Source organism: Nymphalis io, chromosome 3 (genome assembly GCF_905147045.1).
Source record: "Nymphalis io chromosome 3, ilAglIoxx1.1, whole genome shotgun sequence".
In the NCBI taxonomy this organism is placed as follows: domain Eukaryota; kingdom Metazoa; phylum Arthropoda; class Insecta; order Lepidoptera; family Nymphalidae; genus Nymphalis; species Nymphalis io.
The window spans coordinates 3,230,408-3,247,242 of NC_065890.1; the positions used below are offsets into that span (position 1 = coordinate 3,230,408).

The 16,835-nt window shown below is 31.4% G+C and overlaps 1 protein-coding gene across 1 annotated transcript in view; it reads right to left on the minus strand.

Annotated features, from left to right (window-relative positions):
* Positions 1 to 16,835, minus strand: part of LOC126781303 (uncharacterized) — a 110,897-nt gene that overhangs the window by 36,220 nt on the left and 57,842 nt on the right. The window contains exon 3 of the mRNA XM_050506229.1: positions 967 to 1,070. Coding sequence (XP_050362186.1) covers positions 967 to 1,070 — 104 coding nt within the window. The remainder of the gene's footprint in view (positions 1 to 966; positions 1,071 to 16,835) is intronic.

The following is a 16,835-nucleotide window of genomic DNA, read 5'->3' on the forward strand; positions in this document are numbered from 1 at the left end:
ATAATATTAGCAAGATTAAAACAATAACATTTCTCTCATTCTTAAAGTCGTGACGGCCCAGTGGTTAGCAGACGAGATTCGTATCCGATGATTCCGAGTTTAAATTCAAAACTCCACTTTATTCTCCATTATTTGTGTTTATAATTCATCTCAGGCTCAATTGTAATATAAAACTGCATGAGACGGATAAAAATCTACCACGCGTATCAACCAACCCGCATTGGAGCTGTGGGTAAACTCTAAACATTCTCCTCAAAAGTCTTTAGCCCAGCAGTGGGTTATTTACAGGCTGTTACTTTATATTTGCTTTTCATTGTTAAAGTCTAAACTAGCGATGACAACTGTGGCATTTATAACCCTCATTCTCCAACCATTAAACACGCAAATGCGTGATAAATAATAATAATAATTACAAAGTATAACACAGGAAAGTAAACCATGAATACATATTAAGCAATGACAATAAACTACTTTAAAATAACAAATATCAAATCAAAATATAATGTTCATTTCGAGATTAACATTGAAAATTATTAAATTCATTATGAATAATTTACAAGGATTACTCAGAAACTAGAGGTCGCTTTTCGACGCGTATAATATATTCTGTTTTACAAAGCTCTTCAAATATCTCCAACGTCAAATATCTATCCATATATTGAAAATATTAAATTTGGTTTCATATTCAGAATACATTATTCACACCTGACGGGCTGTATGTTCTAAAATTGATAATTTATTCTGTAATGAAATTGAATCTTACTCTGAGATGAAGTTTATATAATTTTCTCAAATTATTAAATCTCGACAGACAATTTGTCTATGCCCTTCGTGTTCATTTTTTATTGATTTGATTTACAATGATTATAGTACATAATGAGCAAACATTATTATATACTTGGACGTGATTGAAATTACGCTATTCCATTCTCATTATACTATTAGGAAACGTTTTGTTTTACTCACCATCAAAACAGGCGTATTTTAAAAATATGACACCAGGAGACCAGCTCCTGGAAGGGGGATAGTCCTCCGCCAGCACGAAGCTACAATGATTTACTCCTGTACATCTGTAATAGAAACATTTAATTTAATTCAAGTTTTACGGTAATTTTATTGTATACTATTTTTACATTAATTTAGGTATATTTTTATTTATTACAAAGCACATAGGTCAGACTGATTTTTAGTAGTAACTAGTTTACTACTAATAATCGTTTATCAGCACTTTAGAAAGTTCGCAGTATTCCTACACCGACAAAACTTATCTATGAAACAGACGCCGATGTTTCTTGAACTGACTCACTCCACTTTTTTATGGTATAGGTAGGCGGGCGAACAAATGTGCCACCTGATGTAAAGTGTGTGGCGACCACGCCACCGACAATTGACATTGGCGACGTAAGAAATATTAACCATTCCTTACATCACCAATGCGCCACCCATGGATCGGTAGAGTTGGTCAAATTGAGAATCAATCATTAAAATATATATTTATATATATTTAAACTTTAATATTTTAGTAAAAAACAACCGTGTTACGTTCGTTTATTTTACAATGACACCGTTTCGTAACATCACGGAGAAACAATAAAAGTAATGTGAAACAAGTAAGCGTTCGTCGGGTAATCCTCCGCGTACATATTAAATAAGTTCTCATGGAATAGCGCCTGTCCCTTGTCAGGTCCGTGCAATGACTTTCGATAGATTTATATATAATATATCATTGAGGTAACTCTCAATATCGAACTCGGCAGATAATTTGTTGCATCAAAATAATTTGTAACATTAAACCTATCACTCTAGTGTAATTTTTGTACACAATAAATGATTGTTATTTATCTATATATATATATATATATTTTTATATTTGAAATTGTTTCATCTTACATTATTTTAAACTTATCTGTATTTTATTCTCACAGTGTGACGTTAAACAAATTGTCATTTTATTAACACTCATAATAACCGCTTATCGGATATAGTTTTTATTTATTTTTCACAATTATGCAGTTATAAATAAGACCAAACAGATTACACAATATAAAAATATTATATTTAAAAGAAGAACATAAAGAGCCGAACATGTAACATACATACAACATATTTATATTTGGGAACGGAGTCACTGACCTTCAGAACGAAGATGTTATGTCCTTTGTGCCTGTTACACTGGCTCACTCACCCTTCAAACCAAACGCAACTACTATGTATTGCTATTTAGCTGTAGAACATCTGATGAGTAGGTGGTACGCTTGCCCGGATTGAACCCGTAAACTTCCGTTTAGATTCGCGTATTTCATCTGTGCCATCTGTGTCATTTAGGTTATTTCGACGGTAAAGAAAGGGATATAACACATAACCATAGAATCGAATGCTCAGAATTAAAACGATTTCATAATAAATTCAAGCAACGTTTGCCGATAAAATCTCTTTTGTTTTATTTCGTCGATGCGTGTGTCCATTCAATATACTTTGATATTGCTATATTGCTATTTAGTATATTCATGAATGTGTGACTGCCTCGTTGGTCTAGTGGCTAGTCCTGGGTTCAATTCCCAGGTCGGGTCAGAAAAAAGTTATTGGTTTTTTCTGTCATAAAATTCTCAGTAGCAGCCCGGAGTTAGGAAGTTAGATGTGTACACTCCCGTGCCTCGGAAAGCACGTAAAGCCTGCGCCTGAACTCTTTCCGGTCGTGTTGGATTGCCGTCCCATCAAATTACGAGAGTCAGGGAATAGAGAGTGCACCTGTGTTTGCGCACACATTTCTGCACTATAATATCTCCTGCGCGGTTGGTTAATCTCTCTTGTGATTGGCCGAAGTGGCCGAAATCGGTCTGGAGGACATTATTATTCTTGAATTTACTTATATAAAAATATATTGTTCGTGATTTATATGTATCAAAATCATAGAAATAAACTGTACTTAAGCGGTCAATCTCAGTGTCATGACATATATATTAAATATATAAATTATATATTTGACGTGCTGAATCAATTCAGCTTTGGAATATTATCTATACTGTGTGCTATGTATGGATATACTATACAATTTTTTCAACATTAGTATAATAAAATAAGCCTGATCAGCCTTCAGTTACTTTACAGCTAGAAAATTACGACAGGAATAAAAACTCATTACCCAAGTCATACAGACAATTATTATAATAAAGTCATTTAAATGCATTCGATCGAACAACCTATATTTGAATATGTTATACACTTCAAAGAGCACACTCTACAATAACCTTAACACATGGCTTGGAAACCTGCGCCCTAATTACTATTCGTACAACTTTCAAACGAAGATCAAAGACGAAGTGTAAATTGCTGACAACTGACAAATATGTTCGAGGGACAAGAAGAATCATCGTTCTTTAGAAATAGTTGACATTTGGAATCGTAGAATGCAAACGTTGGTAACTTCGTAGCTAGCAATTTATAGAGTAGTAGTTTAGCGTGTCTGCGCTTGTGTAAAGCTATTTGGTACCGAACCCACAACCTTCGGCGAGAAAAGCAAGTATATATATAAGTATAACCATGCCAACCGGCTCCAATAATAATGATAAATAAGCTTTTATTCGGACATATGTTTGTTACATGTTACATATTACTAGAATTATCATTATGGTAAGTTGATATCGACAGTTTAGTCTGTTAGCCACAAAAATAGTCCATAACTAAATATTACAAAAACAAAATACCTCGATGAGTTTCCTTAACGTTCTTTAAATAGTTAACATTCATCCGAATTTTCTGAGAGCACCTTTCCAGGTCAAAGCGAATTGCTTCTTGCAACTTTAATTCACACATTCTTATATAACGAGCAAGGGATTCTTGTAATACCCATTTCAAATGTAATTTAAAAACGTTATATAGCTCATAATAGAAGTATTCTGAGTAATTTAAAATAAGTTTAATAATTAACAGAATTCCCTTTTTCCACTAGATAATATAAACCAATATTTATAATAATAATATAATGCTTAATTAAGTAAAGGTTTTAAAGTGAAATGTTAAAATTAAATAACAACAATTTTGTCGGAAACAGATTTTCGCCACGCTGATAGCAAGCCGGGTTCTTTATTGCGTTCCCTTCATAATACGAGATGAATTATAAGCACAAATTAAACCAATGATCTGCCAGTGTTGCCGCAGCAGCTTCCCTGAATTTGCCGGAGTCTACATGTTCTATCAAAAGGATTATCTCGACTCTTTATCTTGCTAATACTGTCTATTTAATAGAGTTTTTTAATATAAATCTATTAATGATGAATGAGAAATGAGTAAGTAACTCCCTAGTCAAGCTTGAACAACGCCCTACCACTAAGTAAACTTAACACACTATTACCATAATTTGATAAAAACTTTGCTATTGGTTTTTGATTAATAAACAAAATTTACAAACAAATAAATTTAATTTATCTTGCTAATACCGTCTATTTAATAGAGTTTTTTTTAATATAAATAAGTAAAATTACGTAAAATAAATATTTGAAAAATATTTATTCCCTAGAAAGTACAAAAGACAACGTCGAAAAAATACAAGTATTGTTATAACTAAACGTCTGCTGCTTAGTTATGTTTGGTAAATAACTGTGAGTTTATATTTATAACTAGTCTAGTCGTTTAAAAATGTATTTTACTTTGAATATGAAAGCCACGACACAAAAACAATCTCATGTGGTTTTATGTTACCGCGATAGTATGAAAATTACATGCATTCACAAAAAGCTACATGCGAATTAGACTCAAGATATCATCGTTTAATTTCCTCTCTAGAAACCAGACCTTGTATATATGTAAGGTCAGCTACAAACTTCGGATGGTAATTCTTTTAATTTTATGTTACGCTCATTAACATCAGAAGACCGATTAGTTATAATAATAATAAGAAACGACTCTTTAGTCAACTTGCTAACTCATAATAGTGACTGAAGTCCTTGGCTTCATACCTGGTCCAAAAAGGGGGATTTCTGTTGAGAAATTTACCTTAGTTTTTTGGAGTTAGGAAGACAAGCGCCTTATCTTTCTCAAGCCGAATCAGAAAGGCTGTGTACAAGTACCTGTTTGTATTATACACTTGATCAATTAATTTATTTGTCTTAATACATATTCGTATAATATATCATTACTTTAAAAAGGGTATTTATCTATTGTTAATAACCATTTAATGGAAATCAAACTCAACTAAACCACTCTAGTCCCACTATAAGTCAATATATACACATAAATTTTCTGTTAAGTGCCTGCACACCCTAAGCCCATCAAAATTATAAGGAAATGACTGGCGCGAATATTCTAATATGAATGATTAATGATTCTGTTATCCGTGTTTAATGTGAAACGCTTTCGAAACTTTTTGGATTATTCACAAAATGAAATTAAGTATTATACAAAGTCATAGTACAATAAAAAGCTTTATTGTTCACAAATATACCTAGAAATAAAAAAAAAACAGACAGAAAAGATATCTCAGAAAAGCGTTCTCTTCCAAGCAATTATAGGGACAAGAAACAAAAGAAAGAATAAATTTAATATATACGGTATTTTGATAGATTTGTTATGAAACAGATACAACAACAACAATTACAAGGAACAACGAAAATAACGAACAGTCTGTCAGGGTTACTATACAAGTAAAATTAATTTTAAACATCATCGACCCTCCTATAATAATTTAAATGGTTGTATATACAACACCTGGATAATTCAATTATACGGTTCATTGACTGCTTAAATATACTTTTGAACTTGTAAATAGGCCGTTTAACACGTCATCGCTACTAACCTACACCAATATTAAAAAGTATTGGTATTACTTATAAACGATGTTTAGCTGATTGGTAAAATAATGCTGTCTTCTTTTTTCTTATGTCAAATCAACAATAGCAGAAAGAGAGAAATCAGTATTTAACTAAACACATGCTTAGCAATATTTTTATGTTAAAAAGTGCCTTTTATCGGAATGAACACTGAAACACTGGTGGTGGAACTTTGAGCAAACTCGTCTGGGAAGTACCACCCACTCATCAGATATTCTACTGAAAAACAGCAGTACTTAGTACTGCTGTGTTCCGATTTGAAGGGCCCGTGTAATTACAGGCACAAGGGACATAACATCTTAGTTCCCAAGGTAGGTGGTGCATTGACGATGTAAGCGATGGTTAACATTTCTTACAATGCCAATATCTATGGGCGTTGGTGACCACTTACCATTAGGTGGCCCATTTACTTGTCCGCCTACCGATAATATATTAAAAAAAAACATCAATCGATATACAATTTTAATTTACCTTAAATTCTTTATATATATATTAAAAAAAAGTCAAAACTCACCGCTGAACACGATCGTGCAATTTCAAAAAGTGATATGCGACATTGACTATATTTATAACATTCAAAGGACAAATCTCTTCACGCATCAAAATAACGTATCAATATAAGTCAGTAATCAACAATGTAACATAAAAAAAACATTATCATTAACAAACAAATAAAACGTTACCTGCAACAATGACTTCCATTCAAATTAACCATAAAAATTTAACTATTAATAGTTTAAACATTGATCAACATTATGATTGGTCAATAAAAGTTATGTTAATGTAAGCACAACAAAAAAAACCGCACTGAAATGTTACTTTATTATGCGCACGCGCGCGATCAACGGAACATGGCGCTTAAAGTGGGTACTTCCGGAAGTTCGTTACGGCGCCATGTGACGTCACTTCCTGATATGGTCCCTCACCTGCAGGGTTAGCGAATTTCACATTATCCAAATAAACACGATGATGCACCTTTTTAATGTTATTTAAGGATTAACAAAACATCACAAATCGTTAGGCGTTTTAAAACATTTTTCGAATATTATAAATGCTAAAGTGTGTGTCATGGTGACAGAAAAGTTAGCAACAATACTAAATATTGCTACTTGGGGTAGAAATGAGTGAACCTACCCAGTCAAGCTTGAACAACGCCCTACCACTAAGTAAACTTAATACACCATTACCATAATTTGATGAAAACTTTGCTATTGCTTTTTGATTAACAAACAAAATTTATAAACAAATAAATTTAAAGCATTTCCGCATGTGGTTCGAACTCGCCGTTTTATATAACATTAGTAAGCTAAAGCCAATGAATTTTATTATTTATTACAAACTATAATACAAAGATTATATCATGGTGATACATAAATGCTGAAAGCAAATGCCATTCCATTCGTATCTAAAGTCTACCCTATATAGGTCAAGGAAAGTCTGTCAATCCACATAAGTTATAAACCGAGAATAGAACAGAAACGTCACTGAGCAAGCAATTTCGAGACTACGGTGAGTGTCATTGAGATATTTGATTCAAGTAACGCTCAGTGATACAAACGTGATACATTTCTTTCTTCATTAAAACCAGAAGATTCAAGCATTATGCATTGATAACAAATACTGTTGAGGAAAAAACCTCTAATTTTTGAAGCGCTGTAAAGTAACAATAGCGTGATAGATTGTAAATGTTTTACTACTACGCTGTAGCACGTTTTCATCCGAAATACGCTGATTCCTTGCGATGTTTTTCTTCCTTTCAACAATACTATGCATGATTTCGTTCGTATTCGTGTCGCGTTTTAATATATTTCCATATCACTGAAATGAAAATGAACATCCCTTCAAATAACCGAATCTGTTACCATAATGTTGTTTACACGAAATATAGTTACAAATAAGTTGTATTTCAAACTTAGATAAACGCTTGTATCAGTGATATTACTAAAATTACAAAATAATGTAATTTACTTAAAACTCTTAATAGCATTATAAAATTATTGTCGTCCAAATTACCAAATACTTGCAATTTTTTTTTAAAAGGTTATTATTTATTTTTAGAAAACAATTGCAAATAGTTAGAAGTTACAATCTACCTAGATTTTTTGCATAAAAAATCATACTCGATTGATATTTTCATTAATTTAAGTCATTGAAAAAAAAATATTTTGATAAGAATGACCATGTTTATATGTAACACGATTTTCTATAAAGTGAAATCATTTAAAAATGCTTAAAATTCCGCTCCAACTAGCTGAAAGCGCTTTAGGGATCCAAAAAAGCACCGGCGGCGACAGAACTGATAGTAAAACGCTGAGCATCGCTTTGTGCATCCTGCATCACAAATTACCAGAGATTGCATTCCTGGTGAATACAGCCGGGAAGCGCTGATATGAAACAACCCTTTCACATCATGATTTGTATGTGTCCTTTAAGTGCGAATGTATGACTAACCTATTTTTGCTTTCATTTGTAGCTGAGTATTTATAGTGACAAAGGTGCAATGCAATGTATTAAAATTATTACTAAGAGTGAGTAAAACTGTAAAGAATCAAATAATATAATTTTGCAAGTGTTACTCTAAATATTTCGGCCAAATATCAATTCAAAATAACTGTGTTTCGGCTTGATGAATGAATTAACCAAAGTGCCTTTGATTATCACGACATGTCTAACAAGCTCGCCTGCCTTCCCAAAATCATATAAAAACGAATAATTTTTATTTATATAAATTGAGAATATGTGTACCTAAAAACTTGTAAACAGATTTCTATTAAAATAACCCCAAAACGTTAGAAACTATTTACACGTACCCTTTGGCCGAAATTTAAGACAGTAGTTAATTACTGATATGAATATAAGATATTGTTAGCGATTATCTGTGTACAGTATGACTGGCAACATTCACATCGTAGCGCGATTACCATGATAATTGTTACCCGTCAATGTAAATAATTGTTCCTTTTGCTTCTGAAAATGTCCTTTGTGATTAATTACTTCTTTTTAATTGATATTCACTTATGACCTAAAAATATATTGATTCAAAAGATAGAAAAAATGTGGCTCACCTGGACGATACCTTGTCATTATTATATTTAAAAAAAAAACCTAAAGATATGTCAAAAAACCCGTTGTTAATTTTAAGTTTGACATGACGTGTTGTCATTGGCACATGAACTTAAACTATGTTTGTTTTATTTTATTTAATATAACGTATTTCTAACACATATTACGTATAAATTTAAGTTTTCTACAATCCTTCTCTATATAAACTATTTATGCCAAAACACTTCCCCACACAATATGCTTAAAATGGCGTACAAAATTTTCTCTTTACGTGTTAATATAAAATGTGATAAATATAATGTACATATTATGAACGTTACAAACTAACGTAACTGTTGTCGGATGTGTTATCGTATTGGCAATCTTCCAATCGAAGCACGGAAGCGGAAGTACGCGAGTTTCGTGTGACTTTGTTGCTTTACATTAATACGTAACTTTATTTTATTACGTACATAATTTTATTTAATAAATTATTAAGGAAATATATGAAAACGCAGATATAAATTATATAAAAAACTAATTAGATTTTGACTACACTGATTTTATTGATCAATCCTGAATATTTTATGTATACATATATAATGTTATAACAATCAGATATTATTTCTATTATTTTTCGAAAAGCTTCACGTTTATTATAAAATGTGACAGTTTGTGTATTTGTATGATTGTGCATAACTCGATTATTTCGTAGCAACAACAATTAATAAATGAAAAGTTTATAAAGGGCGTGACTTTCAACTTCCAAACTCTAGGCAGCTACTGAAAATCTTCGACAGGCACTTTTAATAATATATGTATAACTTTTAATTGATCCGACCTGGGGGTTGAACCCAAGGCCTCGTGATCTGCGGCCTTATATCTAGCCACTAAAGTTTAGACCAACAGGCAGTCAAAATGCACTCAACTATTATTACTATATTAAAGGTTTTGTCAAAATAATATATTTAAAGATAATTTTAGATATTTTTTTTTTATTTCTGGTTACTTGAGGGTAAAATATTCCGCCAATGTGACGTATCAAAGATATGACACATAAGAGATCAATCAAACAAATATATAGTACAAAGAACAAAAATACTAATATAAAGTATAAAGAACTCATCGTAAAATGTAATTTCAATAATGAATAGTTTTTTAATCTAGATCAAGAATCGTAGGTCATAGATATAGAATAGATACTAATTCGGTTAATATTATTTGTTTGAAAAATAAACCTTCATATTAAGTCAGGTTAGATTAAAAATACTTACTTGAATGGCCTACGTATCTTGTACCCAGTTATACAAACTTTTATTCAGCTGGCAGAAGTCCAGCTGGATTCGGAAACAAGTGTGCCTATGTAGAACACGCCTAATTTAGTTGTAGGCTAAATTATTAGGTTAGCCTTACCAAATTATGCCAAAATATTTAACTTTAGCAGCTTTTTTTTTCTGTACACATTTTAATTAAACTTTTAATTTTTAGCTTATGTTACAATAAATATCTTTTTCTCACTTCAATAGTTATTAATAAGATTGATAGTAACAACAATATGAAACATGAACAACAGAACGCATTGTATATCTTTCAAAATGTAAATTTGTAGGATATATATTATATACGTATTTAAATATTTTATATTGATCAATTTTCCATTTGAAAAGATAAAATCATGCCTTTATATATGTATGTTTTTTTTATTATACATGACAGGGTAAATAAAATATTTATACTTTAAGATTTATTGTCTGATGGTTATAATCCGATGGCACGGCTATCCGATACGGCCAAAGTGTCGATACTCATAAAATCAAGACACTAAACCAACGAGGCTAATGATAGCATTAAATATGAGCACAGTATCAGCCTGTGAATGTCCAACTGCTGGGCTAAGGCCTCCTCTCCCTTTTTTGAGGAGAAGGTATGGAGCTTATTCCACCACGCTGCTTCAATGTAATAATAAATACACATGTGGCAAAATTTCAGTGAAATTAGACACGTGCAGGTTTCCTTATGATGTTTTCCTTCACCGTATACTACGAAATGAATTATAAACACAAATTAAGCACATGAAAATTCAGTGGTGCTTTTGAACCCACGATTATCGGTTAAGATTCACGCGTTCTTACCACTGGGCCATCTTGGCTTTTAAACTATCACAATTAAATATAAGCAACAAACAACAAATCCATAACAATATTACAAAAAAACATAACAACGTAATCTCTCCATAAATGTATTAATTAAGTTTTCAAATTAATAAAGCTTTCAAATCACTGATCAATAAAACGTTATCTAACCTTGGCATAAAGGAACCTAAGCCGTGAATCGCACTAATTAGTTCAATGAAAATCACGCGATTCAAACATTAAAGCGCTGGTGTCAAAAAGTTTTATTTATAATTTAGCGCTTTAACTTAAAATTCGCGTTATAATTCTTAATTGCTATTGTAACAATTGTCATAGTTCTTTCTTAAAAAATTAAGGATTTTAATACAAACTATCATCCCCTTAATATTCTTTTATAACTTGTGTTTAGATAGTACATTTGATTCTCGTTTATGTCGCAAAGTTTTCGTGACAACTGCAGTAGTGCAGTTATATCACTCACTGCCCTATTGGTCTAGTTATATTTCTTATATTTATTATTTGGTCTCGTTATTATTACTTTTTTTTTTGCTTATAAAACTAAGATCTCGAGGTTTCATCCCGATTTGTGGTAATAAAAACATATTGCGTTTTTCTGTCTAAATATTCTCAATCTAAGAGTTCTGTGCCTGAATTATTGGAATCGAATTATGACATTAAGGGAATAGTGAATGCACTCGTGTTTATGTACCAAAATAACCTTAGCCAGGATGACATCATAACTTTACAACTCCAAGGTCCGATCCGAATCCTACGGGAACGGTGAGTGAGTCAGTGTATGGCTCACTCACCGTTACAAAAATACTAAGTATTGTTGTTTGGCGGTAGAATATGAACGAAACAATAAGTGGGTAATACCTATCCAGACGTGCTTGCATAAAGCCCTACCACCAAGTAAATATTATACTTCTGAATGATAAATATTGGTTTAATATTAAATCGTGTTGTATAAAACGTATTTCATTATATAACTGATAAAATGTATAAAAAGTTTGCAAACTCGTCAAATAGGTCAAATCCATTATACAAGATGAATCTTCAAAGGATGAAAGGTCACGGTAATTCAATTATTCCTATGAAAAGATTGGAACCATTCCGTTAACAAAGCAATCATTAAAAACAAACAATAGCCAACATTGTACTTTCTACTAAGATTAAATCTATTTTATAAAATGTTATATTACTTTGTCTAACTTAAGCTTTTATTTAATATTTTCGTATTATTGGCAATGCCTTGGTCTTAGTCATTTTCATTTTCACCTCGAGATTAACAGTGTCTGCCCCTATCCCTATATACATTGATTCTATTTATAAAATTAATTTAAAAAATATATATATATGTTGCTTTCCGAGCCACGAGAACACACTTCTAACTTACAGACTCCGGGCTTTTAATAAGAATTCTTCGACAAAAGAGATCAATAACTTTTTATCGGTCCAACCTGGGGTTTGAACCTAAGGCCTCAAGTTCTACGGCCGTATAAGCCACAAGATAAACGAAGCATTTTTAAAAACTGCTATAATAACAAAGCAAGCGAATTTATTATAAAATATACATTAAGATTTTATTACGTAATGTTCAACGGTCGACAATTTGTTACAGAAATACATTTAAAAAACTATAAAAACACTTTTACAATAAGTGAAACAAAGCTACGCGGTAAGTGCTTTAATTAAAATATAAAGTTACCACTGCTCTGTAATAAGTAACATTAACGAGTAATGCTAGGCGATAAGATTTAAGTCACGAGATTTGAGCGTTTCTTAACTGAGTGTCACTCTTAGACCTTATCATCTTTAAGAGCGTGTCTAAAAATAATTGAACTTTAGTATAGAATAATAGCTCTTCTAAAGCCTAAAACTAGCAAAACACTGGTCGAAGTGTTTTGCACTGAGAGTCCATAGAACTATGTGAGGAATTTTTGGTGATGCTTTTGACATTAGCCTAGGAATCATTAAGCTGGTTGAATGATAGCCCAGAACATTAACAATATATATACATAATTGTATATATTAATCTATATATTAAACGGTGTTTTTTATTCAATTTAATTCCGTAAATTTGTGATCCAAAACTGCTTATAAGAGTGATTGTCACTACTGCCGCCTATGTCTTGACATCGCATCAAGAACGGTATCCGTGGAAAACAATTTACGCAACACGAGACGAATATATCATCACACTATAGAACTGAATATTTCATAAGCAGCTCAAGTAAATTTCATTTCCGAGAAAATATGTTCATATCTTGACACATGAAAAAAAACTCAGTACATGTGACAGAATAAAAACGTTTGAAACGTTTTATATTAAAACGTTACCTCTCAAAATGTTAAAGTTACTGGATCTTGGAATGTTATACTTGTATTATACATATTTGGCCACGATTAATTAGAGTTATATACACGAATATTTTTGTAACTTACTAATTTTAACTTTAACATAATAATATTGTAAATGCGAAAGTGAGTTTGTTTGTCTGTTACGCTACACGTCTTACTCAATTGGTCAGCATGAAATTTTGTATAAACATTTTCAGGTGTATATAATGACATAGAGTATGTAACAACCACTCAGACGCGGGTAAAACCACGGGCGGCAACTAGTGTAAATATATGTGAAATTATTAAGAGAAGATGCGCGGGTATCAGGCAACAAGATTAACCAGGCAAGCAACGCAAGTTTTTATATTCATCTCGTGCTCGGCCATTAAGGACAACATTATGAAGAAACCTGCCTGTGTCGAATGAAATTAAAATTTTTACTAGGTGGTACGGTTGTGTGCAAGCTCGTCTGGGTAGGTGCCACCATTTCACCACTCCTCAGATTACTTAGTATTGTGGCGTTCCGGTCTGGTTCAGGCACGAAGGATATAACATCTTAATTCCCAAGGTTGGTGGTGCATTGGCGATATAAGGAATAATGAATGTTTTTTACATCGCCAATATATAAGCGGTGGTGACCAGTATGAACCATCAGGTGTCCCATTTGCTACCATCAACCCACATATTTCACAGCAGTTTCAGCAGTAGAACATATACTTTCCATTTTATTTACTTTTCTATATTAAACTGCAACCAGTAAATTCCCAATCATTTATCGACTTAAAGGCTTTGTGTGATGTATTACGATTTTTAAAAATATTTCATGTTATAATAAACAGCGATATTATCGTAACTGTCAAGAAATACATACTCACAACCAACTGATAAATTCCTACGTTTAATATTTGTATATGTTTTTAAACATTGGTCTTATATATCAAATAATAAATTTAAAATAAATGTTTTTTTGAATAATAAATCTGTTGCAATAAATATACTCGGATATGCGACCTTTGTGAAAAATGAATGAAATATTTGATACTGTTTTGAAAGCTTTGTTTAAAAATAACGTATGCGTTTAAAATAAACACAAAGAACAAACGAATGGTATCGATAATCCTAGTTTTTTAATAATTAATAAAATAATATCATACGATCTTTTGTTATCTTTATATATCCTAAAAGTAGAATTCTGATAAGAAAATATATTATAAGATTGATAAAACTACAATTAATATAAAATTTATCTTGGGACGACAAACTTTGATCTACCTTTGATTTCCGTTAAACATTTTAATGATTTCATTTTCCAAGTTTCTTTGAAAATTACACTTGTTTGTATAATACTGTAGCAAACATATTATCTTACCTTAATTCAATATACTGGATTATGGAATTATGGAATATTCCATTACATACATACAGATTAATCGAATGATATCCCCGGATTAGAACTGCGAATGATCTCAAAGACTAGTTAATTACGTATGAGATATTATAGTGAACAATACTAATGAGGCAATATAGATTATTATTAAAATATAAGTAACTTTATAGATAACTTTAAGATACCTTAGATAAACCGATCAACTATACGCATTGTCTCTTTCTAAAGAGCGATGTAATATTTATTGCCGGGTACTATATACTATACATAATATCACCGCAAAATTATAAGTTTATAATAAATCTTGACAAATAATAAACTGTCAAATAATTGAACTAACATAAACACCCCCCCCCCCCCCAAACCCTACCTTACTCACGGGTCAAGCTGCAAACGTAAACTAATAAATTGATAATTTTTAATCAATCGATAAATAAGACACTGGTATTTATAAATAAAAGTACAATTTGACAGATAATTTGGTTATTCAAATTATTTTCAGTACACCACGTTAACAATTAACAATATATTATTCAATCAATTGTTACAATTTGTTTATTAAATTATGAAAATACAATTTTAACAGCGTATTCTACACGCATAATTATCAATTAGTCCAAACACACATTTCGTTGTTAGTCTTATTTGAATCTCATCACAACATATGTTAATAGGAAGAAATGATAAACGACCGTCAGCAGCAAAAAAATAAATAAAATAAATCTGTTTCGTAAGTGGTAACAGTCATTGTAATTACCGTCGTAATTTATGTGAGACTCAGGTTGATTAAGGAATGCTTTTATTATTTACAGACTTTTTAAATATCCTACCAAAAAACGGAAGTGAAAAACATTTTTATTTGAAAAACGTTTCATTGTTTTAAAAACAACTTTTCAAAAAAAAAAATTATTATAAATTATCTCTCGAGAGAAAATGAGAGATGTATATATTTTATCAATAAAAAATTAGAACTCCAAACAAGTAATTAGTAAAATGAAAAATATTATACAAAAAGTATAATAAATCAATTATTGACTCCGATATCATAAAACTATAATTGTGAAAATATAGTAAGAAATTAATAATATACAGTACAGTAACAGCCTGTTAATGTCCCACTGCTGGGCTAAGGCCTCCTCTCCCTTTTTTGAGGAGAAGGTTTTGGAGCTTATTCCACCACGCTGCTCCAATGCGGGTTGGTAGAATACATATGTGGCAGAATTTCAATGAAATCAGACACATGCAGGTTACCTCACGATGTTTTCCTTCACCGTCAAGCACGATATGAATTATAAACACAAATTAAGCACATGAAAATTCAGTGGTGCTTGCCTGGATTTGAACCTACGATCATCGGTTAAGATTCACGCGTTCTAACCACTAGGCCATCTCGGCTTTAATTTTTTGATTAATAATATGATTAATGATTACTATAAGTTTATATATAAGTCGTAAAAATAAATACCAACTTGATTACAGATAGAATAAAAACTCCACAAATATTAATTACACTAGCCGAACACAAAGACCTCTATATGCGGTGTGCAATTGGCTGGTCTCATCATCATCAGAGAGGACATCATAATCAATAACATGTAATCAATAAATTCAAGTAACGTAAGATGTTAAAGCAATGATTTTGGCCGCTTAGCAAGACGCAGGTTCGATCCTGGCCCTTGGGCTATGATATCCTACAAGCTTTACGCTTCATATGAGGGATAAATAGAAATATTAGTAAATTCTTTAAAACGGGTATTGCTAATATTCTTCATGAAAGAAAATTACATTAACTTGACGTTCGAACAATGTTGAATATAGATTTTGGCTTAGCTTAGAACGGATATCTATACCAAATATAATTTCTATGAATATTATAACGTTCTGACGCTGAAACTTAAGCAACAAGGCAAAAGCAAGCAGAAGATAAATGTAACACATAAGATTTTAAATACAATTCATTTAAAAAACAGGCGTTTTGTCACATCCTTTTTTTTTTAAGCTTATTGCTGGTCAACCTTATACAAATTCATATTGTAATAAAATAATAAAATAGTTCAAGCGCTGGTTTACGTGACATTGCATCGGGGCCAAAGAATTAGCTAAGCC